Source organism: Vulpes lagopus, chromosome 5 (assembly GCF_018345385.1).
Source record: "Vulpes lagopus strain Blue_001 chromosome 5, ASM1834538v1, whole genome shotgun sequence".
In the NCBI taxonomy this organism is placed as follows: Eukaryota; Metazoa; Chordata; class Mammalia; order Carnivora; family Canidae; genus Vulpes; species Vulpes lagopus.
Window position 1 is genome coordinate 79,435,795 of NC_054828.1, and position 25,136 is coordinate 79,460,930.

The 25,136-nt window shown below is 43.0% G+C and overlaps 1 protein-coding gene across 2 annotated transcripts in view; it reads right to left on the bottom strand.

Moving 5' to 3' along the window:
• Positions 1-16,106, bottom strand: part of CD101 (CD101 molecule) — a 35,659-nt gene extending 19,553 nt beyond the window's left edge. For both annotated transcript variants that reach the window (XR_005988111.1, XM_041757421.1), the window contains exons 1-4: positions 15,382-16,106; positions 7,350-7,730; positions 5,677-6,093; positions 1,664-2,050 (exon numbers count right to left, since the gene is read on the bottom strand). Coding sequence is in view for 1 of the 2 variants with exons in the window: in XM_041757421.1 (XP_041613355.1) it covers positions 1,664-2,050; positions 5,677-6,093; positions 7,350-7,730; positions 15,382-15,424 (1,228 nt within the window). In the remaining variant the exon portion in view is untranslated. The remainder of the gene's footprint in view (positions 1-1,663; positions 2,051-5,676; positions 6,094-7,349; positions 7,731-15,381) is intronic.
• Positions 16,107-25,136: the final 9,030 nt, after the last annotated feature.

The following is a 25,136-nucleotide window of genomic DNA, read 5'->3' on the forward strand; positions in this document are numbered from 1 at the left end:
TACTTAAGTTTTTTTCAAGTTAAAAATAGACTCATAACTGAAGTTTAGAAAATAAAGAGGAAATTATTACTCATAATCTCACTACTTGAATATAAACCATTATGGTTAGTTTCAACTAACATCAATCTTTTTTTTTAAGAAAAAAAATGAGGTTTCCTTAGTTCATTACAGTCATTACTGCCTCTTGATAAGAAGTAATACACTTATCAAGTATGTATAAGTTACACACTCACAGTGGTAGTGAGTACCCCCTTCTGTTTAAAATATTCATAAAATATGAATTTCATGATAAAACTCTGCTCATACTTTGGTTTGACTTTCAAAACTGAATGCTCACAAGAATCCTTAATAAATTTGCTAATAACTTTCTCTGTTTCTACATATTAGTCCCAGTTTGGACTCCAGCCTATGCAAAGAACTATTTTTAGGTTTGGAAGACCACACTACTGATAGGCTTACGATCTGTGCAACACAAAAAACACTTTTACATCCGTCTGGCACAAATTCCCATATGCTGAATTTAAGAAAGTTTTACAGATATGTTTCAGCAGAGATTGTGATGAATGAAGCAGAGATTTAGCTCTGTGTAAATATGTAAACCCACCCACATAGTTCTTCCTGAATCCTAGAAAGTTAGACCAAATGTTTAGTGTGAAAACGAACACCAACACACTTCCTGGCTTGTGTGTCTTCATTGCTAGCAAATGAGGTGACAGAGAAGAACATGAAAGGGAAATTTATCCATCTTTGAAGATGCCTCCAATGGGCAAGTGAAACAAGGATATCTATATTTTTAATTGGGTTTTGTTTTGTGCTTTTGGGCAATTAATCTTTCTAGACTTTGAATATAATACCTAGCCCAGAGCATCCTAATATTAGTTGTAGATTTGTTTGTTTTCTCTTCACACAAAAAGCACTGAGTGTTCAAACATATTTAAGATCATTCAACCTTCACAAACTTGAAATGAGAGCCCAGTGGCCTTCCACTTTCATGCCTACAGATACACAGACCCATTTGGAGAGGCATATCACATTACAGCAAAATGCAGGGAACAGAGTCTGCTTGCTTTCATTTGCCTCTTCATTTCTTGTTTTGAGTCATGCTTTGATACAGAATTAAGATATACTATCATCCCCTGTATCAGGTTAAGATAATAGAGGATGGAAAAAGGCATCTGAGAGATGTTTGGGGGCAGGGAGGCATAATGTAGGTGTCTAATCCCCAGGAAGAAGGCAAAGTGTCATTCTCACGTACTCATATCACACGGACAACAAAGAGAAGACAGAGGGTTTCATTAATACAGGTGTTTCCTGCTTGAAGAAAAACCCAATGTACAAAAATGAGGACTAATCGCAAATAAGAATCTAAGATAGCAAGAAGGGATTTAAGGACAATCTAACTGTACATCATTATTTCATATTTGAGGAAGCTGAGATTTAAAGAAGTTAAGTATTGGGCCTGTGGTCACAGCCCATTTAAGGACCCAGGAATAAGACTCAGGTCTTCAGCTAGTTTGGTTGCTTTTCTCTATCCCACCTCAAAGTGATCCAGTTGACACCTGACTCTTCAGGAGAAGTCCACTGTGTCCATGGAGGCATCCTGTACTCACAAAGGAGGGAAGCTGAGAGCAGTCCGGTCATATCTTGTTCTGACTTCACGTACCTGCTGGCTTCCTCAGATGCACACGGGTATCTGGTGACTGCTTGCTCTGAAGCACCTGCCAGGAACCCATCTGAGCTCTTGCCATCTCTGCCACAGCACATCTGTAGGCGCCTTCATCCTCCGGGCCCACAGAGAAGATCTTGAGAGAGAAAGCCTTGGGGCTTAACTTTGAAACCTGGAGCTGTCCTTGAATTGCTCTCTCTTTGTAGTCTCTCTTCAGGTCCAGAACACCCCCAGCATCCATGCGGGCCACCTCTTTACCATTGAAGAACCAAACGCCCTGAAGCTGTGGGTCCCAGCCGCCACCTACTACCAGGCAGACCAGTTCTAAGGATTTCCCTGCAGTAAACGTGCTCTCAGCGGAAATGTTGACTTGAAAATCTCTCACTAGGAAACAAAAGCAACACAGGTATTTAGAGAAGCCACAGCATCTGTCCTTTCAGAACCACAGAGAGATAATACCCCCTGTAAGGACAGTAGAGGGATTGAATTTCAGGCGGGAGTTTAGCTCTGAGGAGTAGCTCAACCAAAGAAATACCTAGAATCAAAAATGTCCTTGATTATTCTTTAAAGAACAGCATATAGCTTTCTGAATGCAATCCTTTAAGCAAGATGTATACATAGAAGTCTAAAGTATAATGTATCTTTTTTTAATAAAAAATATAAAATATTTTATAATATGTTGAATTGCTATAAATTATTATTTCTTTGCTCTCTTTTCTTGGCTAAGACTATCTAGTGGAATTTTCCTAAGTGAAAGTACATGTGATGTATAACAAGTCCGCAGCTAACATAACACTTCACAATAAAAAGCTGGAAGCTTTTCCTCTAAGATCAGGAAAAAACAAAGATGTCCTCTCTTACCACTTCTATCTGACATAGTACTGGAAGCCGTAACCAGAGCAATTAGTTAGGGGAAAAAAATAAAGGGCATTCAAGTCAGAAAAATGAAGTAAAATTATCTGCTTGCAGATGATGTGATCTTATATATAGAAATCCCGAAAGACTTCACCAAAAAACTCTTAAAACTAATGATACTAGTAAAGTTGCAGGACACAAAGTCAACATACGAAAAAAAAAAAGTCAGTTGCATTTCTATATACTAGCAACAAAATATGGGAATAAGACATTATGAAAACAATCTATACAGATGGCCAACAGACACATGAAAAGATGTTCAACACCCCTCATCTTCAGGGAAATGTAAGTCAAAACCATAATCAGATATCACCTCACACCTGTCAGAATGGCTATTCTCCAAAAGACAAGAAATAAAAAGTGTTGGAGAGGATGTAGTAACAAGGGAACACTTTTACACTGCTACTAAGAATGTAAATTGGTGCAGCCAATATTGAAAACAGTATAGAGATTTCTCAAAATAAATAAATAACTAAATAAAAATAGGGTACCTGAATGGCTCAGTATGTTAAGTGGCCAACTCTTGGTTTCTGCTCAGGGTTGTGAGACAGAGTCTCATATTGGAGTCTGCTTGTCCCTTTCTCTCCCCACTCTGTTCCTCTTCCTATATGTGTGCACGCTCTTTTTCTCTCCTAAATAAATAAAATCTTTTAAAAAATTAAAAATAGAACTACCATATGATCCAGCTATTCCATTTCTGGGTATTTATCCAAAAAACACAAAAACACCAAGAAGATATATGCACCCCTATGTTCACTGCAACATTATTTATAATAGTCAACATATGGAAATAATGTAAGTGTCCATCAAAGGATGAATGGAGAAAGAAAATGTGGTACACACACACACACACACACACACACACACACACACACACACGCAAAGGAATACTACTTGGCCATAAAAAAGAAGGAAATCTTGCCATTTGCAACAACATGGATGGGCCTCGAGGGTATTATTCTAAGTGAAATAAATCAAAGAAAGACAAATACCATATGATTTCACTTATATGTGGACTCTAAAAACCAAAACAAATGAACAAACAAAACAAAAATAAATTCATAGAGACATAGAACAGACTGGTGGTTCCCAGAGGGGAAGGTGGTTGGGGAATGGGCAAAATGGGTGAAGGGGCTCAACTGTATGGTGATGGGTTGTAATTAGACTTATGGTGGTGATCACTTGTAGTATATCAAATATCGAATTATAATGTTGCACACATGAAACTTGTATAATGTCATATACTAATTTTATCTCAATAAAAAAACTCATTTGCAATAATGTCCAAAAGAAGAAAATACTTAGAAATAAATTTAACCAAGGAGGTGAAAGACACTGAAAACTGTAAAATACTGATGAAAGAAATTAAAGAAGATACAAATAAATGGAAAGATATCCCATGTTCATGGGTTAGAAGAATTAATAACGTGTTGGTGAGAATGTGGAGGATGTGCACAGTTTACTATACAAACTGTGTGGTGTTTCCTCAAGAATTAAAAATAGAACTACCATATAATCCAGCAATCCCACTTCCGGGTAGATACCTAAAGGAAGTGAAATGAGGATCTCAAAGAGATATCTACATTCCCAAGTTTATTATTCATGATAGCAAAGATATGAAAACAACCTAAGGGTCCACTGATGAATAGGTGAATGTAGAAAATGTGGTATTATATGCACACTGAAATATTATTCAGCTATGAGAGAAAAGAAATCCTGCCATTTCAACATCATGGATCACCCTGAAGGACATTAGGCTAAGTGAAATAAGCCAGACACAGAAAGACAAATACTGTAGGAACTCACTTATATGTGGCATCTAAGACTGCTGAACTCATAAAAGTAGAGTGTAGAATTGTGGTTGCCAGGATTAGGGGGAGGGGGAAGGGGGAGATATTGATCAGAGGGTACAGAGTTTCCATTACGCAAGGTGAGTTCTATAGATCTAACGTATAGCATGGTGACTACAGTTAATAATACTGTGTTTCATTCTTGAAATTTGCTGAGAATAGAAATCTTAACTGTTCTCGCCATACATACAAGCACACACCCACTACACACAAAAAATAACTATGTGAGATGATGGATATGTTCATTAGCTTGATTGTGGTAATCATTGCAAAATGCCTATGTATATCAAAACATTATGTGCACCTTAAATACATAGAATTTTTGTGAAATAAATAAGTAAAAATAAATGAAGACTGTTTTATATAAAAATTGTTCTCATGATCCCAGAGTCCTGGGATCAAGCTCCAGATCAGGCTCCCTGCTCAGTGGGGAGCCTGCTTCTTGCTCTCCCTCTGCCTGCCACTCCCCCTGCTTGTGCTTTTTCTCTGTCAAATAAATAAAATAGGAAAGAAAGAAAAAAGAAAGAAAGAATCATCAATGATCTACCAATGGATCACTGCTTTTAGCATGGAAATATATGGTTTTTGCAACCTCTTCCTATTGGACCATAGCCCGTGTAGAGAAACCAGGAATGGCAGCTGAGGCTTCCCACTTGCTTTGATGAAAATGCCAATGGATCACGAAAAGTAACACCATCCCAAGCAGGAAATGGAGTCAGGTGGAAGGAAATCCCGGCAGTAAGACAAAGTTCCACATTAGAAACTGGAGCTACTCTGAGGCCTGGGTGTCTGTGGTGTGGGCGGTTTGGAGAGACACACCTGCTTGGAGCAGCAGCTCTACCTCTCACCAGCATGTCTGAGGCTCAGGTTCCTTGTTTTAAAAATGGGGAGTTAACCACTTGCCCTATGGAGCAAGGACTTAAAATTCGGTAATATAGATAAAGTAGATAATGCAGATAAAGTGCTTACACAGGGCTCAGCAAGGAGGATAACAAAACATTTTCATGCATGACTTGTGGAATCTCTAACCATTCAGAAGATCTTATCCCATAGGAAACCTGCTGTGGACAGGCCTGAAACCAAATGTCCCTCTTCTTACTTATGCTTCCCAGAAGCCAAAACCAAAATGTATTCAAACTTCCTAAATGTCTTTTTTAGACCCAACAAAAGATTAGGAAAAACCCAAAAGATATCCCATAAACACCCACCATCAATATAGTATGAATTGCTTGAGAAGATCCTTACCTGTGGGTTGGATTCTCAGAGCTGTTTGAGCTGTCTGCTTTCTCGTGATTAAAGTCCAGGTTTCATCTGGATCCTGAATCCACTCAGTTGCCTCACAGAACAGCTGACCTTGATCTGAGGGCTGGAGCCTCCCTATGGAGAGCCTGAAGGTAGTGACTCCAAGCTTGTTGAGCAGTACATCACCAGCTGCAAACCTCTCTGTATATGAGGGCCCAGGGATCAACGTGAAATCTTTGGAGAGGGAAATTATCTTGGTAGTTTGGCTTCTTTCTCCATCCTGCATCAGGTACCAGGTGACAGAGAGGTGAGTGTGCTGAGCTGTGGCTTTGGATGCTTCACAGGTAAGTTCCAATGATTCACCCTCCTCCTTATTAAAAGTCTGGGAACTCATGGTGGCAGAGAGGGTATCTGGAATAACTGGAAACAAAGGAATGATAACTGACTGGCCCAATAACCTGTCAGACAAGCCTCCTTGGATAAGGATGGTGCCCTGACCCACCTCCGTAAAGCACATACTTTGAGTTGCTCTTCAACCAGCCATATACTTTCCCTACCACCAAGAGGAATGTTGGCATCTGTATACATAGTCCATGGGACTTGGCAAAACTAATGGCTCAGTGGTGTATTGACCCTGACTTTACATTTTTAGCATAGGTTGTGACCAATTTAGCTGTTCAGACACAGAGTATTTAAAAGGGAAGAGCACTGGGAGCTAGAAGACCTAGATTCTGATCCTAAATCTGTCCCTACTTGACTACAGGAATTGGAGCAAGTCACTTCACTTCCTTACACCTTAACCTTATTCTTTGTAAAATTCTGCAATAATCCCTTACAATCTGCCATTCAGAGCCAAAATGCAGCCCTCACCAAAGTTCTGACAACCATCCTACCATCTCATTGTGCTCTTCCTCCAAGCCCAAGCTTATGGGAAGGCAGCACTTAGATTCAATCAGTAAGTATTTATTAAGCAGCTACTCAGGGCTAGCCACTGTGCTTGGGGCTGAGATAACTGTTCTCATGTTCTCCTAACTGTTCTCCTTGGGGTGAAGTAGGAGTCAAATACCACATCAACCGGGTGAGCGCTAATAATAGCAATGTGAATAGAGGATCAAGAGGAAACAAAGATGGGGAATATGCACTGAGACCATCTGGACAGATTTCACAGAAGTAAAACCTAAACTGGGTGCAAGTATAGGTAGGAGTTGGCTAGACTGAGAAAGAGGTGCTAAGATATTCTAGGCAAGGGGACAAAATGCTAACTACAAAGATTATGACCCTCTCTCTCTATGTAAATATGTTGGACATTACTAGTTTGTGGATAATCATTTCCAAGCGAGTGACTTACCACTGATCATATTACCAAGTTCATGTTCTGCCTGCAGAAGAGATGACATGGGGAGAACTCCCAGAGTTTTGTCTGATGCTGTTGCTACGATCACCCTGTGGCTAGCTGTGGACAGGCCTAGACCACACACACCATCTAAATTCCCAGGGCAAAGGTGACTGGAAAGATGAACATTTAGAGAATGGGAGATACCGATTTGTGCCCCTTCTGCAACATATCCAGAGGGCGATGAGGGCTCTCTTGCCAAAGCAAGGACACGACGGAAAGCCACGTCACACTGCAAGGCGTGGGGGGGACGCTGGCAAGAACAGGGGGGCAGGCAGCTTACCAATTAGCCTTGTCTTGGCACTGTAATTGCCGTAGTATCTTTCATCTGTGTTTGGCGTGTGACACTCATACTCGCCAGAGTCCTTCAACTGGAGCTTTGCGATGTGCAAGAAGACCGAGTTGCCCCGGACCCTCTCCACATAGATCCCCTTGCTTCTCACCCGCTGTGCATACACTGCATAAGAGAAGGTGGCATCCACGGTGCTCATGATCTGGACTTCTTGGGTCGGGGCTTTGGGCAGGTAAACAGACCACTGGAAATGCTGCTCAGAAGGGCCCTGGTAGCCAGTTACGTTGCAGCCAATGCTGATGGGGTAGCCCTCAGCCCGGTACAGCGGTCCTCTCTGGATGGTTACGTCTCTCTGGCCAAGGCTGAGCTTAGCTTGCAAAGAGGAAAGAGAGAAAGGGGAATCAAAAGAGATTTGTGTTCCAGTCCCCAGTGTGCCCCCTTCTGCAGCTCCCTGTATTAAGAGTTCTAGTAAATGAGATCACAGGTTATTAGCTATGATTGACTCGAATGTTCGATGTCTCCTTCAGGCTGAGGCACAGTGGGATCGCTTGATGAATTCACTGCTCTTTTAGGATTTGAACTTCTGTAATAATTCCTAGCCTCTTAGGTTAGCTTCAACAGTATTCGAGCTATTACACCTGCTAATACTTAGCGCCCGGTGTTGTCTAAGGGCATTATTTGAAAGTCAATACTACATAAGGAAATTCACCTTTTATGTTATTTTCTAGGACAATTCAGCAAATTCCTGGGTACCTGTCAGACAGTTCTCTCAGAGATTGTGGAGAAGAGAAATCTACCCACTGCCTCTGATGCTGCGCTTTCTTTGTCTTGCTAGTTGGCTGGAACTATTTGTAGCTCCTGGCCAGGTCTAAATGCAGGACTAGCTAAAATTAGCATCCAGAGAGACAGCAGCACTTCCTTTCTATACCGTGGAGGGTTTTTTGTTTTGTCATTTTTCTTCAAGAGCCACCACAGCTTTATCGAAAAGCTTTGTAAAAGCCAGCTAGTCAAGTCCACCAGGATCCGGCCTCAGAGTCCCTTTCAGTTCTTCTCTGACTGAAAGTTTTCAGTTGGGATTGCTCTGGACTGTCTCCCGTTGAGACAAATCTCAAGCATCAGGCTTAAAGGAGAAAACATGATCAAATTGACAACATTTTCTTTGAAGTGCACGTGTTCAAAATCAAGCAGCTTGCAGAAATGGAAAGGCATGTGTTTATGGATCCGGCTGATATAAGAGACTAGTTTGTGCCACAGAAACAACAAAGAGCAAATAACAGAGATGCCAATGGGTGAGCCCAATCTGGGGCCCAGTGGAAGGGGAAGAGGATAAGAAAGACATCAGAAGAGTCCTCCCCCACTCCCCCACCGCCAGGGAGCAACTGCTGGTATTGTGGAATGAACAGAATAGAACTCATAAGAAGGTAGGGAAGAAGCAGGGTATCTGCTGACTTTTGCAAACCCACAAGAACAGCAAGTAAAGGAGAGTAGAAGGGGAAAAAAAAGCGAGAAAAAGGAAAAATGACATTACAGAGACCATAAGGTGGGGGATGGGAATTTTGGAATTGAAACAATTCTGATAGAAGGGGGGCCTACAACATACGGGGAGAAAGGGTGAGTGGTCATCTGAGGCAACCCACTAAAACTGGCCTATTGAATGTTTAATGCAAAACTGAAAAACAAACATCCCACCAACCACACACACATTTCCAATAATAATTAAAATACGCCAACTGATTCATACATCCAAGTTAATGTGATGTAATTATATTATGCTCTTCTAATACTGAGGCACATATAGGAAAAATGTAACTTATTACTTACCAAACAATTATCCAACAGAGGCAACTTAAAACATTTTCGGCAACGCTGGTTAGACTCAGATATATATCTTAGAGAACTGTGTGCACTGTGCACCAAGCTATGTGTGAAAGAATACCCACAACAGCACCGTTCATCATATCTCCCATCTTGAGACTGCTTGTATGTCCATCAGCAGAACAAACTATGGCACATCCATAAAATGAAATATTACACAGAAATGAAAGTGAATCGCAACTGTTTGTAACGTGGATGACTGTGTTGAAAGATGCAGTATATGGAGAATCTTTTTGACGATATGTAGAATGATTCCAGTCCTTTATAAATATTTAAATACAGGCACAACCACAATGCACTATTTAATAAATACAAACATAAAATCACTTAAAAAAGAAGAAAAGCTAGGAAGTGGTTATCATGGGAGTCAGGACAGTGATTGTGTGTCAGGGGGGAGGGTTGTAATCTGGATGGGGCACACAGCACAGTGGGTGGGTGCTTCTAGGGTTCTAGCAATGTTCTATTTCTTGACCTGAATAGTGACTACATGGTTCTTACTTTTTTTACTTATTTGCTAATCTCCATGTTTATGTTTTATTACCTTTTCTTTTGTGTTATATTCCACAATAAAAATGTTTATAGAAATATGGTTTCTGAGGTACCACTAACCTATTTCTAACAGGGTATGTGACCACAATGCTATTTTGGTGGCTAGGCAACACTTGTTCAACATCTTACATAACTTTAAAAGATAGGTACCACATGTGAAACATTTTATTGTGAAAACTAGCACTCCATTTTCTACTGCTTTATTTGCCAATTTGATAAATATTTATTCAACAACTTGTATTTCTAATGCTTCAGAAACTAAGATGTGAAAATGAGCTTGGGATAGTCTTTGACTTCATGATTTTAAAATTTTAGTAAGGCAGGATGATGGTCATATCTCCATGTCAGGGAGATGATAAAAGTGCTTTAAGGAATCTGAGGGAAGGACAGATTGCACTTTTAGGGGAGGGAAACACAAAAGGTTTATGGAAGAGACAGGATGAGAAGTGGAATTTGGAGCATCAGAAAAATTATGATGATTTAAGTGGGCGACTTTATGACACGATTGTATGGCTAGGAATCAAAGGACCTGTTTAGCAATTAGGGAGTGATAAACTGGATTAGGGGAAGGGTTACATGAAGATGAATAGAAGGAGGTAAGGCTGGATAGGAATTTGGGGCCCAAACCATGAAGTCATGTTTAAAAGTTTGGACTTGACTAATTGGGCGATGGGGAATCCACTGTAAGTGTTGGAAAAGTCTTAGGAAAATTAATGTGACAGAAAACCATGGTAGCCCAGGAGAGAAATGATGACCATAATCGGAATGCAAAGAGCCACCATCGAGATAAAATCTAGAGTTTTTCAGGGTCTCAGATGCTTGGAAGTGGTAGAAGGGGTGGATGGAGAAAGGGAAGGCAGGAAGAAATAAAAAATGATGGCAGGTTTTGTGAGGCTGACTGAGAGAATAATGATATTGTTAACAGAAATAAGGGTATTATGGGGCACCTGGGGGGCTCCATCAGTTAAGTGGCCAACTCTTGCTTTCAGTTCAGGTCATGATCTCAGAGTCGAGAGATGGAGTCTGCATTGGGCTTGGAGTCTGCTTGGGATTCTCTCCCCCTCCCTCTGCCCCTCCACCCTCGCACTCACTCTCTAAATAAATAAATATATAAATAAATACAATCTCATTTAAAAAAAAAAGAAATAAGGGTATCAGGAAGAGACTGCTGTGTTCAAGGGTGAGGGAGAAGATACTGCATTTGCTTTTGAAAATACTAAATTTGAATACCATAAACAGGAAAGACAGCCAGCAAACACTGGGAAATACTATTTTTTAAAAAGTGTATATATATAGGGCAGCCCTGGTGGCACAGTGGTTTAGCGCCGCCTATAGCCTGGGATGTGATCCTGGAGACCCAGGATCGAGTCCCACATTGGGCTTCCTGCATGGAGCCTGCTTCTCCCTCTGCCTGTGTCTCAGCCTCTGTCTTCGCTCTCTCTGAATGAATAAATAAATAAATCTTTAAAAAAAGTATATATATATACTTTCAAGTCTATTCAACCCTTTGAAAATCTCTGTGGTCTAATCCTTTTTAAGAATTCTGTGATAGTCCCACATTTAGCAATGTCAAACTTGTAATTGGTTGAGCTGCTCTTGAACCTAAATCTGCAAATGTGAAATCCCTGGCTATCTCCATTGTTTCTCACTGCTTCCTCTGAGCACCTTTTTATAACCACAGAGGGTTCTGGGCCATGGGTGTGGATTAGGTCAGTTCCAGTGCTGGGCAGTGTTAGGGAATACAAGGGGAAGGCTAAAGAGAGATTATGAGAGGGTCTCTGTATTTAGGGGCTAGGATAAGGAACACCCAGAAAGAAGAGCAAGGGAGATAGGAGAGTGGCCAGGACACAGGTGCGTAGAAACCAAAGGAGGAAAAATGCTCCACAGAAGGGCTTGTCTGTTTGCTGGACGCTGCTATGAGGGTAAAGACCCAAAGGCAGGGGGGGACGGTTCTTTCAGCTTGATGAGGAGGATATCGGAGGAGATCTTTGTAAAAGAGGTTTCAAAAGACCAGAAGCAAAGGATTTCAAGGGTAAGAAGTGACTGTAGGAGGGGTAAATGACTCCAAGAAGTTTTGTGGAGATGGGAAACAGAATAGGGTGGCAGATGGCAAGAGGAGCTGAGAGGGGAGATGTGGATGACAACAGGATAACGAACGGAGGAAAGTCCTAGTAGAGGCATGAGGTCAAGAACAGGAGGGGGAAGGTACTGCTTCCTCAGAGAAGTAAAGCAACAGTGTGGAAGTCTCATAGGTATTTTTGGTGTGGAAAGGAATGGTTGACAGAGATCAATTCAAAAGGCTATGCATTGGGACCATATGCTGAAGCATCTTTAATCAAGATATTCCCTATGGGATATGTTGTACCTATCTCTCCTCCTCCTAAGAAGTAAAATAATTCAGAGGACTGTTCTGTTTCTTTTCTTCCAGTGGACAGAGGGTTAGAGATCTCTGCACAGCAGCTCAAATTCTCACTGACTGATGGACACAATGCTGGGCACCTACACGCCATACCAGGGCCACACTTTTCTCGGGTGGTACTGGCTTTTTTTCTTTTCTTTTTTTTTCTTTAAAGATTTTATTTATTTATTCATGAGAGACACAGAGAAAGGCAGAGACATAGGCTGAGGGAGAAGCATGCTCTGTGCAGAGAGCCCAATGCAGGACTCGATCCTAGGACCCCGGGAACACGAGCTGAGCTGAAGGCAGATGCTTAACCACTGAGCCACCCAGGCATCTCAATAGTTGCCAAATTTACTGTTATATTATTTAAATGGAAGCTGTTAAGGTTGGATGGTATAAAATGGCCCATAACTGACCTTTCTTGATCCACAAAAATAGCAACTTCGGATCATTCCATCTCATACAAAACCTACCTGGAGAACTACAGACATAACAAGCAACATCCCTTTCTTTACCCTTACAAAATCCCTATGCCCTTGAAGGCTGAGAGAGCTTCTAACCAAAAACATTTTCTTCTACGAATACAGTCATGGTAAAATTTAAAAAAAAAATCGGTCCCCCCTAGCACCCTCTCACATTAATGGTTTTTACATATAGGGCAGCTAGTCAGGGTGAGGGGTGACAGATCCAGATCAGGAAGGCAAAGCTGAGTCCTAAATCCAAGAGCTCATTTACCCATAATATTAACCTCTTCCAGCACCATGTTCTAACAAAATTAATCAGTCTTTATGTTTATTTAAAAAAAATTGGGATCCCTGGGTGGCGCAGTGGTTTGGCACCTGCCTTTGGCCCAGGGCGCGATCCTGGAGACCCGGGATCGAATCCCACGTCGGGCTCCCGGTGCATGGAGCCTGTTTCTCCCTCTGCCTGTGTCTCTGCCTCTCTCTCTCTCTCCCTGTGTGATTATCATAAATAAATAAAAATTTTTAAAAAATTAACAAAGTACACCTTTGTTAAACAATGTAACCCATCAATTTATCAGCATTTAAGTTCCTCCCTTATTTATAATTTTCCCTCCATGTTTGTAAGGAAAGACAGCAGGCTTCCAAAGTCCTTTCAAGTCACTTCCTGATTTATGAGCTCTTCACATAAAAACTGTGGTTCTAGACAAAATTAGTGCTTTAGGGTGAGTCAGACCTAGAAGAAATAAATACATGCCTCAGTTTGGATAATTGTTTATGTGGGTTAAGGAAAAGCTTCCAGCTTTCTCTTTTTGAACCTGGTTACAACTTGCCTTCACCCAAGCCTTCTAGCCTGCTCACCAGAATTAAAAAAAAAAAGAGAGAGAGACTTTGCAGTGTCTGATTTATTGCACAATACACCCTGCTTTCCCCTATACACAAGCCAAACACACAGTCCAAATACACAAAGCACGTGCACTTAAGAATCATATTCAAAGAAAAAAAGAAAGACAGGAAGAAAGAAAGAGAAAGAAAGAGAGAAAGAAAGAGAAAGACAGACGGACTCACACTCAATAGTGAACAGGGCAAATAGGAATGTACCAGCCAGTGAAGATCCCACCAATCCTCCAGGCCATCAGTGCTTGCCAAGCCAGTCTGGTGGGCATCCCTCACCCAGCAACTAACCAGTCCTCCTAACTAACCCTGCAGGCCACTTCTCACCCTATCAGGCCCTAGATCGGATCTTTATCTCACATGATCTAATGTCTGCTGAGACACAAGCCCAGTTCAATTTGAGCCAATGTTGTGCTGAAGGCTGTCGCCTCTTTATGTGTTAGCCACAGCTCTGGCCACGCTGATGATAAATTCATTTAGTTCCCCTACCTTTCCAGTCACTTGAGTCCCCACACCGATTCAATTTAGTCTTGATAGAAGTTCTTTTTTTTTTTTTTTTTTTTAAGATTTTTTATTTATTTATTCAGAGATAGAGGGACAGAGACACAGGCAGAGGGAGAAACAGGCTCCATGCAGGGAGCCCGACATGGGACTCGATCTCGGGTCTCCAGGATGACACCCTGGGCTGCAGGCGGTGCTAAACCGCTGCGCCACTGGGGCTGCCCTTGACAGAAGTTCTTAACCTGAGCCACACACGGGATTAAAAGGCCCATAAATTCGAGGGGAATTTATGGCTCATAAATGTAGAGGGGAACCCCCCCTACATCTTTATTTTTCATTAGTCTTAATGAAAATTTAGTATTTCCTTCAGTCCTGATTGTGGACAACAAGCCATAGGTATTTTCACATCACACTATAGTTGTTGCAGATATCTTGAAATATGATTCATATCCCTTACTCCCTGGAAGTTTGGTGGTTAACAGACCACGTTTAGGTTTTGTTATGGAATTTGTAAAGAAGCAAATAAATGACTACATCACTATTTAAAACTATTTTGATGATTACATTCCAGTATGACAGATTTCCCCTATAATCCCATGCATTTTATTTTAGGCATTTAAAAAATTATTCTAAGGTGGGATCCATAGTCCTCACCAGATGCTAAGGCATGCACAGCACCAAAACAGTACCTGCTACTTGCTCTGGAACAATTCCATTTCTAGCCCAGGCCATGTGTTCTCCTGTCTACCTCCAAATCTCCCCTTCCTCCACCCTGCTCCTGGGCCAGCTAAGACCCCTCTGGATGCCCTTTAGCAGAGCCCGGCAAATCTTCTTGGCCCTTCTCAATCCCTCAAGCTGATTCCCAATTCAGCTCCCAGGGACATCCAGAACTTTCTGTTAGCTTAACCTAAAACCACTAAGGGCTCTCAGAACTTTCCCTTCCATCCAGCCACATCAGACAAAACACAAGACAAGGCAAACACATCAGACAAAACACAAGATCATCTCTCAGGCTGGGGGAGCTGAGCCCTCACTGGTGCCAGGGATGGGTTAGCCCAGGGAGATAAGGTTAAGGCAGGGCAAGCAAAACTGGCAGATCTAGCAACACACATCTGTAAAAATCCATGGGTTCACAGACTCAACCAAGCATTGCTCCACCCTAGAACTCAAGGATGCCAAGGTAAACCATGCAACTTCTATCAGAAAGTCAAAAATTATTGCCGACACCAGAGATGAGTGGCATAGTTTTTCCTGTAAATACCAAATTGTCCTGCTCTGCCACCCTACAGCCTCCTGTTGACTAGCTCCTGGGATAAGAGACAGGCAGAATGATGACACTTACTCAGAAAAAGAAAGAAAGATGCCACACGTGGGATGTGTGCCATTTGGGCCAGGACAGACCTTTCCTCGTGGTGTCACTGAAGTTGCTCAGACACTGAGCGGCAAAAGCTGTGTTCTTGCTACAAATGCAAAGAGGAAGCAATAGTGTGGTTTTCAGTGCACTGGGAAACACAGACAGCTTGCAAAGAGAAAAACCATTTGCATCATACGGTTCTTGGCTAATCACTTGAATCTGAGTGAGAAAAGTGAGTGATCTTCATGGGTAAGTGTGTACAGACAAATAAGAAAAGATGGGCCTTGTCTATGCTAAGTATGTATCATTAGATAATCATGAGGAAATGAAGGTAAACCAAATAAATAGAAAATCAAGCAGTAACATTCTCTTCTTAGCCCTTACCTCTCCTTCCCTCTTGGGAGAGAGAACTATGAAATGTAAGAAGGGCCCCTGGAAAACACAAAACGTGGGAGACACGAGGAGATGGTAATGGTGACTGTCTCTGGAGCCAGGCTGCCTGGGTTTGCATGCAGATCCTATTTTTAATTGCTGCGTGATATTAGAAAAGTTATTAACCCTCATCTATAAAATGGAGATACTAGGAGGATGTATCCCCATCAGACTGCTGTGTGAGTTGAATGAATGAATTAATGCAAAGCACTTAGAACAGTACCTGGTGGGACACCTGGGTGGCTCAGCACTTAAATATCTGCCTTTGACTCAGGGCATGATCCTGGAGTCCCAGGATTGAGTCCCACATCGGGCTCCCTCCATGGAGCCTGCTTCTCCCTCTGTCTATGTCTCTGCCTCTCTCTGTCTTTCATTAATAAATAAAATCTTAAAAAAAAAAAAAGAATGGTACCTGGTACATAGTAAGTGCTCAGTGAATGTCAGCTGCCATCATGTGACATTTAAGTGAGTCTTCACCTGTCCAAGATGGGCCTGGCACCATGAATGGCGAGTAGATGCCTTAATATAACAGTTGGGACTGAACCCCAGCCAACTTAATCCTATCTAATCCTGGAAGACAAGATCATACCAGGAGGGGTTCAATGAAGACATTGGTTCCCTAGGTCAAGGCTACATCTAGATAGGTCAGTTCAGGCCACTGTTTCAGGCCGATTCCTGCTCCATCCATCCATTCACCAATTTTTTAGTACTTCTATATGCTGGGTGCTTGGGTAAATTCTGCACATATGAAGATGCCAGCAACCCAGTCCTTGTTCTCAGGAAACTTCCACTTAATCAGAGAATCGCAATGCAATGTTGCAAAGATAGTCATCAAGGCAGTCCCTGAAGGAAGTGGGAAAAAGTGGGTGGGCAAGAGGGAAGACCAGGCTGGGCTGGTCTAGGCCAAATGAGACAACTAGGGAAGAAGGGGGTGGGGCAGTACAGCTGAGGAAGAAGCAGCCTAGTGTGGATAATGATGCACTAGCCATGCTCTCCTGTTGGAATACAGTTTGGGGCTGGTATGAAAGGAGCAGGGTCCATAGAGGTAGGCTGGGGCAGATCTTACTGGGCCATGCATGCCAGACCTAGGACCTTGGCCTTTATTCCATAGATGAGGGGAGCTTTTGAGGTCCTCCCCGCTTCTTCTTTAGGAGGAGAATGCCTGATTGGGTTTTCCCTTTGAATTGAATTCCATGTTGTGTATTGCTAACTGGTTGAAAAATGAGGGAGAGAGAGACAAGGCTAGAAGCGGGAAGGCTGGTTATAAGATTTTTGTAGTCCTCCATATAAGTGATAAGGTCCTGAATTAGGGCATTTAAAATATTGTGGAAGGATAGCTAGAGATTTGGAATTAGTGTAGCCTCTGATCTTAGCATCTTCTGTCTGGAATGGTGGAGCATTTTGGGTGGGGGGACAAGCAGGAGCATGGCTGGCTATCACACAAGGTAAGTCGGGTGAGGTCGTCCAGAACAAATACAGATAAAGAGGTATGGACATTTGAAGAAGGGAGAGAGCATAGCTGATCTGGGAATGGGACATCAGGCCAATCTTAACACAGGGCTTATTTTCCCAGTGGCCATTATAGTAGAGTAGGGTAACCTTCAATACATTCAGGTCTGGAAGCCTCTAACTTCTAACTTTCTTCCCCTCTGGATTTATTTATTAGTGATGATACCTAACAATTAGCCCTCCAAGGTCAGTCAAACTATGAATATTAATGTCTTTAGTGAAAAGCTCTCTAACTTCCCTTTTCAAGGTACAATGCAAGGCTTGGGGATAAGAGAAATGGAAGATGAGTCAGTCTCTCCAGAAACTTGAATCTAGCTTAATATACAACCACAGATAAGAAACAGGAGTCAGTTGGCATGAGCTCCTAACAACGGGGGCCTCTCCACAGCAACACTTGAGTGTCCTCAAAACATGGCAGCTGGCTTCCCCCAGATTGAGTGATCCAAGAGACAGAGACCAAGATGGAAGATGCAGTGCCTTCTGTGGTCTAGTCTACACACTATCATTTCCACCCTATTCTATTTGTTAAAAATGAATCACTAAGTCCAGCTCACACTCAAGAGGAAGGAAATCAGGCTGTGCTTTTTGTTTTCTTTTTAAAGAGTTTATTTATTGAGACAGAGAGGTACAGAGAGCAAGCAAGCATGAGCAGGAGAGGCAGAGGGAGAAGGAGAAGCAGACTTCCCACTGGACCCAGAACCTGACATGGGGCTCGATCTCAGGACTAGAGATCATGACCCAAGCCAAAAGCAGATGCTCAATCATCTGAGCCACCCAGGTGCCCCAAGGCTATGCTTTTTGAAAGGACTGTCAAGAATCCATGGAGGTATTTTAAAACCACCACAAACCTATACCTATATTCAAACAATTTTTAACATTTTTCCATATGTGCTTTATCACATGGTGTGTGAATGTGTATGTATTTGTTAGAGAAACAGAAAGAGAAAGGAAGGAAGGAAGGGAGAAAGATGGGGGGGGGGGCGGAGAGGAAGAAGAAGAAAGGAAGAAAGAGTAACCAAATAAGGCAGTGTATGTTGAGTATCCAATTTGTGGCTCAGAGAAAAAATATCCTAATAGTTAATAGGCCGAAGAGGCTTCTGTAGGCAGAGAGCAGCCATAGGTCATTCAGAAAAAGCTGGTTTCACGTAGGTGTTTGGGGGATCTGGTATGATTCAAATAGGCAGAGGAGGGAGGGAAGGATATTCCAGGAGGGAGAAATGCAACGTACAAAGATACAAAGGCAGGGATGCACAGGTTATATTCAGGGAACAATTAAAGGGTAGTTTATCTTGAATGGGGATTTCAAATGACCTTTCCAGGCTGTTGACTATAATATCAGTGGGGCTTGAACTACAGTAATTTGTCCATCATTTCAGTTGGAGAAAGCATGGGTCATCCCCAAGCACTGAAATTTTAGGCAAATACACTATATCAGTTAGTTATTGCTGTAGAACAAACCACAACACTTTGATGGCTTGCAACAGTCAACATCTATTTTTGTTCACAGACTTGTGAGTCACCTATCCCAGCTGGATGGTCTAGAACAGCCTTGGCTGTCCCTTCTAATGGGCTAGCCCAAGCTGGTTTTCATGATGAGGTTAGGAGTCCAAAAGAACTAGTAGAAACACAACAGCACTTTTTAAAGCTTCTACTTTTATCATGGTGCTAACATCCCATAGATCAAAGCAAGTCACATGACCAAGTCCAAATGCAGAGATGGGTTATCAGGCTCCATCTTTTTAGTGAGGGGAACAGCAAAGTTACAGGGCAAAAAGGACTAGAGCTACCGATGAAGCCAATCTGCTGCTGCATGCACTGAAAAGAGAATTATTTTAGAAATGAGCATTGACCACGGGGATGATCATTGCCAATAATTCATAGTATCAGTATTCCTGAAATACATTCAACCAAATAAATGCTATACAACTTCTCATTTCTAGCTATTGCCAATTTCCCCCCTCTTTCTATTTTAGTGGCTCCATTTCTGCAGAATTAACATTGACAGAGTGATGTCGCTTCTTTTCTGGAGGGAAGGAAAAAAGCAGCTTTCTGTTGTCAAGGGGGAAAAAAGAAGAAAGATAAAACAGAGCTAGAGAGAGAGTGTTGTTCTATTACCTTGGGAATCACTGCATTGTAATTGTATCAGCCGAAAAGAATGTAAAAACGCACTTCCTGAGTCAGATAGAGAGAGCAAGCCAGGAACGGACAAAGCAACACAGGAATGTACTAACGAAAAAAAATTATGTTCCAGTTCCTGGAAGATTAATAAAAAGAAGTGGTTTTTGTTGTTGTTGTTGTTGTTGTTGTTTTCAGATTTGACATGCACAAATATTCCACAAAATCACAGAAATCTCGGGTACTGTGGCCTCCTGTCTGAAGCATGCAGGCCCCAAACTATTTCATCAGGGACTTTTTACCTGTCAGGCTCCATACAAGACACTTTCACATACATGGTTTTATAGAAGGGCTCACATCACCATGTGACAGGTATTACGAATCCCATTTTACAGATGAGGAAACAGGCTCAGAGGAATCAACTGACCTGGCCAAGGTGGTATGGCTAGGAAATGGCTGCCTTCTTCCTCTTGGCTCAGTGTTTTTTGTTTTGTTTTAATTTTAAATTCCAGTATAGTTAACATACAAGTGTTAATATTAATTTCAGGTATATAATACAGCAATTCAGTAATTCTATACATCACCCAGTGCTTACCATGACAAGTGCACTCCTTAATCTCCATCATCACCTATTTAATCCAACCCCCCAACCACCTCCCCTTTGGTGACCATCAGTGTGTTCTCTAGAGTTAAGGATCTGTTTCTTGGTTTGTCTCTTTTCCCTCCTTTATTTTGTTTCTTAAATTCCACACAAGTGCAATCTTATGGTATTTGTCTTCCTCTGATTTATTTTGCTGAGCATTATACCCTCTAAAGCCATCCATGCTGTTGCAAATGGCAAGACTTTTCTTTATGGCTGAGTAATATTCCGTGGTGTGTGTGTGTGTGTGTATGTGTATCCATTCATCTGCCGATGGACAGATGGGCACTTGGGCTGCTTCCATAATCTGGCTATTGTAAATAATGCTGCAATAAACAGGAGTGCATAGATCTTTTTGAACTAGTGTTTTTATATTCTTGGGGTAAATGCCCAGTAGTAGAATTACTAGACTGTGTTGCAAATTCTGTTTTTGCAACCTTTTTGAGAAACCTCTATACTGTTCTCCACAGCAACTGCACCAGTTTGCATTCCCACCAACAGTGCAAGAGGGTTCCCCTTTCTCCACATCTTCACCAACATCTGTTGTTTCTTGTGTTGTTGGTTTAGCCATTCTAACAGGTGTGAGATGATCATACTCTTTCCATTGTATCTTCTAGCTTGCCATTCATGATTTCAGAAGGCAGAATGTGTGTGGGATAGTGTGTGTGACTGGAGGATGGAAAAGAAAAACCCCAAGGGATCAGCAGGAAGCTACTCATGATTCTGTTTGAGCTCTTACAATTCAGGTTAAATTGAGGGTCACTCCACCCTCACCTTGGCAAGTGTTAAACTGGCCAAGATATAAGAAACCCGGGGACTGACCTACATTCTTGGAACATCATGTAGTGACCCCACAGGAAGGGATCACAGTGACCTCAGTCAACGCCCTCGTGAAACAGAGGAAGAAACCGGCCCTGAGCAGGCCCAGCTGCGACCTGGCCCCAAGCTGGAGAATGATACCTAGGTCTCTTCCAACTTGCCCGGTTCCACTGGAAGCTGCCAATTAATCTAGGCTGAAGAGCTTTTCAAGGTGCATGGCACCTCCTATCTGCGGGGAAAAGCCTGAACTGGGCTTCTGTGGGCAGAGGCAAAAGCCAGGGTGTTGGGTGGGGGCGGGCTTGGGGGCAGAAGATGGGGAAATAGGGGGTGGTAGCAGAAGAGAAAAAGCAATAGAAAGTAAGGGATTCCTAGGCCATCTGCTTAGCTACTCCCTTGGCAAGGGCTAGTCCTTAAATTTCCTATCAGGGATTAAGTGAGAGCCAGCTCTGATTTTTAAAAAAAGGAGTGGGGGGCACCTGGCTGACTCAGTTGGTAGAGCATGTGACTCTTGATCTCAGGGTTTTGAGTTCAAGCCCCACGTTGCAGGTAGAGATTAAGCCCCAAGGAGAGGAAAAAGGGAGGAGGAGAGACAGGAGGCTGGCTTTGCCTGGGTCCTGGGTTCCTCCTAAAGCTCAGGTGCCTCCCACCCTACTAAATGGCCACATTTTTACCCTAGTTCCCAACTACCTTGTCTTTGCTCCTCTCTTCAAATTTCTGGTGGTTTCCCAGTGTCCTATGTTCTGTTTGATTTCCTAACTCACTGTCACTTCAGCCCACGGCAACCTGGCTTGGCTGCACACAAACATCCCCCCAGATGTCACAATAGTAGACACGACTCAGTTCTTCCCTCTGCTTGGTCTTTTGTGGCACCAGGTATGTGCACCCACTGGCAAACCTGCTTAGAACTCTTTCCCTCCTCCTCTGATTGCACTCTGTCCAGGATCTTCCCTCAGCACCCTGGGCCCCTTCTTATTGGATCCTCCTCTCAGCCCATCACTGACCTCTGGTCTTCTCCTGGGCTCTCATCAGCCCTTTGCTCTTCACGCTGCTCTCATGCCCCACCTGTATGCTGACAATCACAGATATACTACAACCCCACCTTCTCCCTTAAGTGCCAGACTAACCACCTAGTGGGTGTAGAGCATCTGCACTTGAAAGTCCTCCGGGAAATGCAAACTGGAGTCTGATGCTGACATCCTTGTCTTCTCTTTCATTGGTGGTGTCTATCGTGGTGGGATACACCAATGACCACCCAGACCCATGCTTGACCTCCACACTCCACATCCACTTATAAAGTCCCATCAGTTCTTCCTCAAATCTTCTATGGACTCATCCTACCTTTTGCTGTTACTACTGAGGGCCTCGATTCTTCTGCTGGCCTAACGTGGTTAAATTCCTCTTCCGGCCTTGCCTGCACACCCTGCTTCCTGCTACCGGGATGATCTAACATGTCAACACAGCCATGCATTCTCCTGATTCAAATGTTTCAGTGGCTCCCCAGAAATTCCTAGATCAAGTCCAAACTTATTTACTCAACCTTTATGAGATGGCTCTGGCAAACTCTCCCACCACCTCACCCTTTAGACATGGAACCACTTGTACTTTTGCTGTGTTTTACCATCATTTCCAACCTTAACTGTGCAAATGCTATCCCCTCTGCTTAGAGCCTTGCCCCCTCCCTCCCTGGTAAACGCCTATTTATTTAAGGAATTTAAAATCTAGGCTTGCAAATTGTATAATTTTTATGTGATAACATGAATTATTTATGTGCCTCCCTCTCCTTCAAGACCATAAATTTCATAATGATGGGGTCCAGTGCTTACTCATCTTTCTATCTATTCAACAAATACTTGCTGAATGCCTAAAATGTACAGGCACTGTGGCTGGTGTACTGATTTAGAGCATGTACAGTGGTCTCCCCTTCCCCACAGCTTCACTTTGTGCAGTCAACCATAGCCTTCTGGAAGTAGGTGATCCTCCTGTCATGTCATCATGAGGTCAAAAGTAGCCTAATGCTAAGTCACGATGTTAACAGCATTCACAGTGCTTCACCTCATTGCGTAGGCATGGTACCATCTCACGTCATCACAGGAAGGGTGAGTGCAGGACAGTAAGATATTGAGAGAGAGAGAGAGAGAACCTTTGCTAATTTTATTATTGCATATTGTTTAAATTGTTTTATTTTATTAGTTATCATTGTTAACCTCTTACTGTGTCTAATTTTTAGAAGTTAAAACTGCATAGGAACAAATAGGAAAAAAAACATAGTAAATATAGTGTCTGGTCCTATCCGGGGTTCAGGCCTCCTCTGGGGTCCTCTGCAGGTAAGGGGGGGCACTAATGTACAGACTTTGGAGTCAGAAAGTTCTGGGTTCAAATCTTGCTTCATTTGGGCAAATTAATGTCAGTTCTAATCTCCTTATCTCTCAAAATGGGAGCTGTAACAGGAGGAACTCCATCATCTGAGATAATTAGAGCTGTTAATCAACTCACAGAAAATGTCAGGTGTAGTCAAGAACTGGAGAAAGATTCCTATGGATCTTACACAGAGTATTCGCACCTCAACCAACAGACTTGCTCACCAATCTCTGGACATAAGCCCAGAGTGACTGAACATGTCAACGCAGCCATTCATTCTCCTGATTCAAATGTTTCAGTGGCTCCCCAGAAATGTCTAGATCAAATCCAAACTCTTTCCTTTAGGTAAGGAATCTGCTGTCTGGAGCTTCCTGTCCCTTCCCTGCATAAACCAGACCTATCATACCTCGTCTAAAAGAGACTTATTACTCACACATCCCCTCAGCAGTGGTGAGGGCAATGAGCTGGGGTAAGGGTAGCCCTCCACACCAGGTCACAAGTGAGCAGGAGACAGAGAGCAGAGTGGCAAGCACCTATTACCTTTAAGGAGCCTGGGGTAGAGGTCACAAACTTTTCTAGGGCTTGACCCCAAGTGGTTACTGTAAATGGTACCCAGGGAAAAGCAAAGCAGGAACTTATGGCAGGATTCCTAAACTCAAGTCCTTAGCTAAGTGTCTAAATTCTGGGTGTGAGCAGCACTGTCGCCCAGAAAAATGCCCAGGCATCATCACCTCATAATCCCGACACCTCCTTCCTTGGCACTCACATTTCATTGGTTTACATACCATGGCCCAAATTTATGAAATCACAGGAAGTGGTACTGGTGGCGAACACACAGATCAGATGGCACACTCAGGAGAACGCCCCTCAATAGGTGGGGCTCCGGTGCCTGAGCAGTCTACAAGCCCTGTGAGGCCAGTGTATTGATCATGTTCTTTCCTGACTTTTAAGGCTTTGCTACGGTACGGCCTCATGGATCCCGAAGACTGCCCCTGCCGGAGCCAGCCACTTCCTAGAGGGAGGGACTGATTCACTGTGAGCATGCCTTCCACACACAGAGCCACCAATCCAGGCCCCACGTCCCTGCCACCTTCTCCATCGGTGCTCACACTCAGGACCACTGTCCCCTGCCCTACTCACCCCAGGACCAGGTGACTAGGGACAGCTCCTGTACCCCAGAGCCCACTGGAATTATCCAAAGTATCATCCTGAAGCCTGTGGACCATGACTTGCCTGTTCCTTCCCGTGAAAACCACCTTCGAGGCTGCTGTCCAGGCTTCTCCCTCCCTCTGCCTTCTGATGGGCTCTTGCCTTTCTGGTGTGGCCTCCCAGACTGTGGCAGGGCACGCCCCCTCCTCTTGGGATTTGGGACAATGCACTATCATTTCAATGGCAGTCATCTCTTGTTCCGCTGTCCCCGTTATTACCAAATAATGACAAAACCCGTGTCTTAAAAAACGGTGCCACACACACTGGTCGGTGGGCCAGAGGAAATGAGTAGCTTCTTTCTGGAAGACCCAGTTACATGGAGAGCAGTTAAGAGAGCTTCTGCTGTAGCCACCTTGGGATGACTTGAGGCACTGAACCTGAGGCATGGCACATTGTAATAATCCCAGTGCTAGCTATTGCCATAATTAGCCCCCTGGGGCAGGGGGTGCAGAGCAGTGAATGGTCCCCGATCTCATGCTTTCAGGCTTCCAGAGCATTTGTCAGGGGACCTTCCCCAGCCTAGAAGGGCAAAACAAAAATGCTTCCTGGGCCCTGAAACAAAGGTACAAGCCAGGCAGGTAGGAGAGGTTTCCAGGCAAGCGAACAGTATGTGTCACAGCCTGCAGAAACAAGTGAGTGGCAAGGTCCCTGCACTAACCAG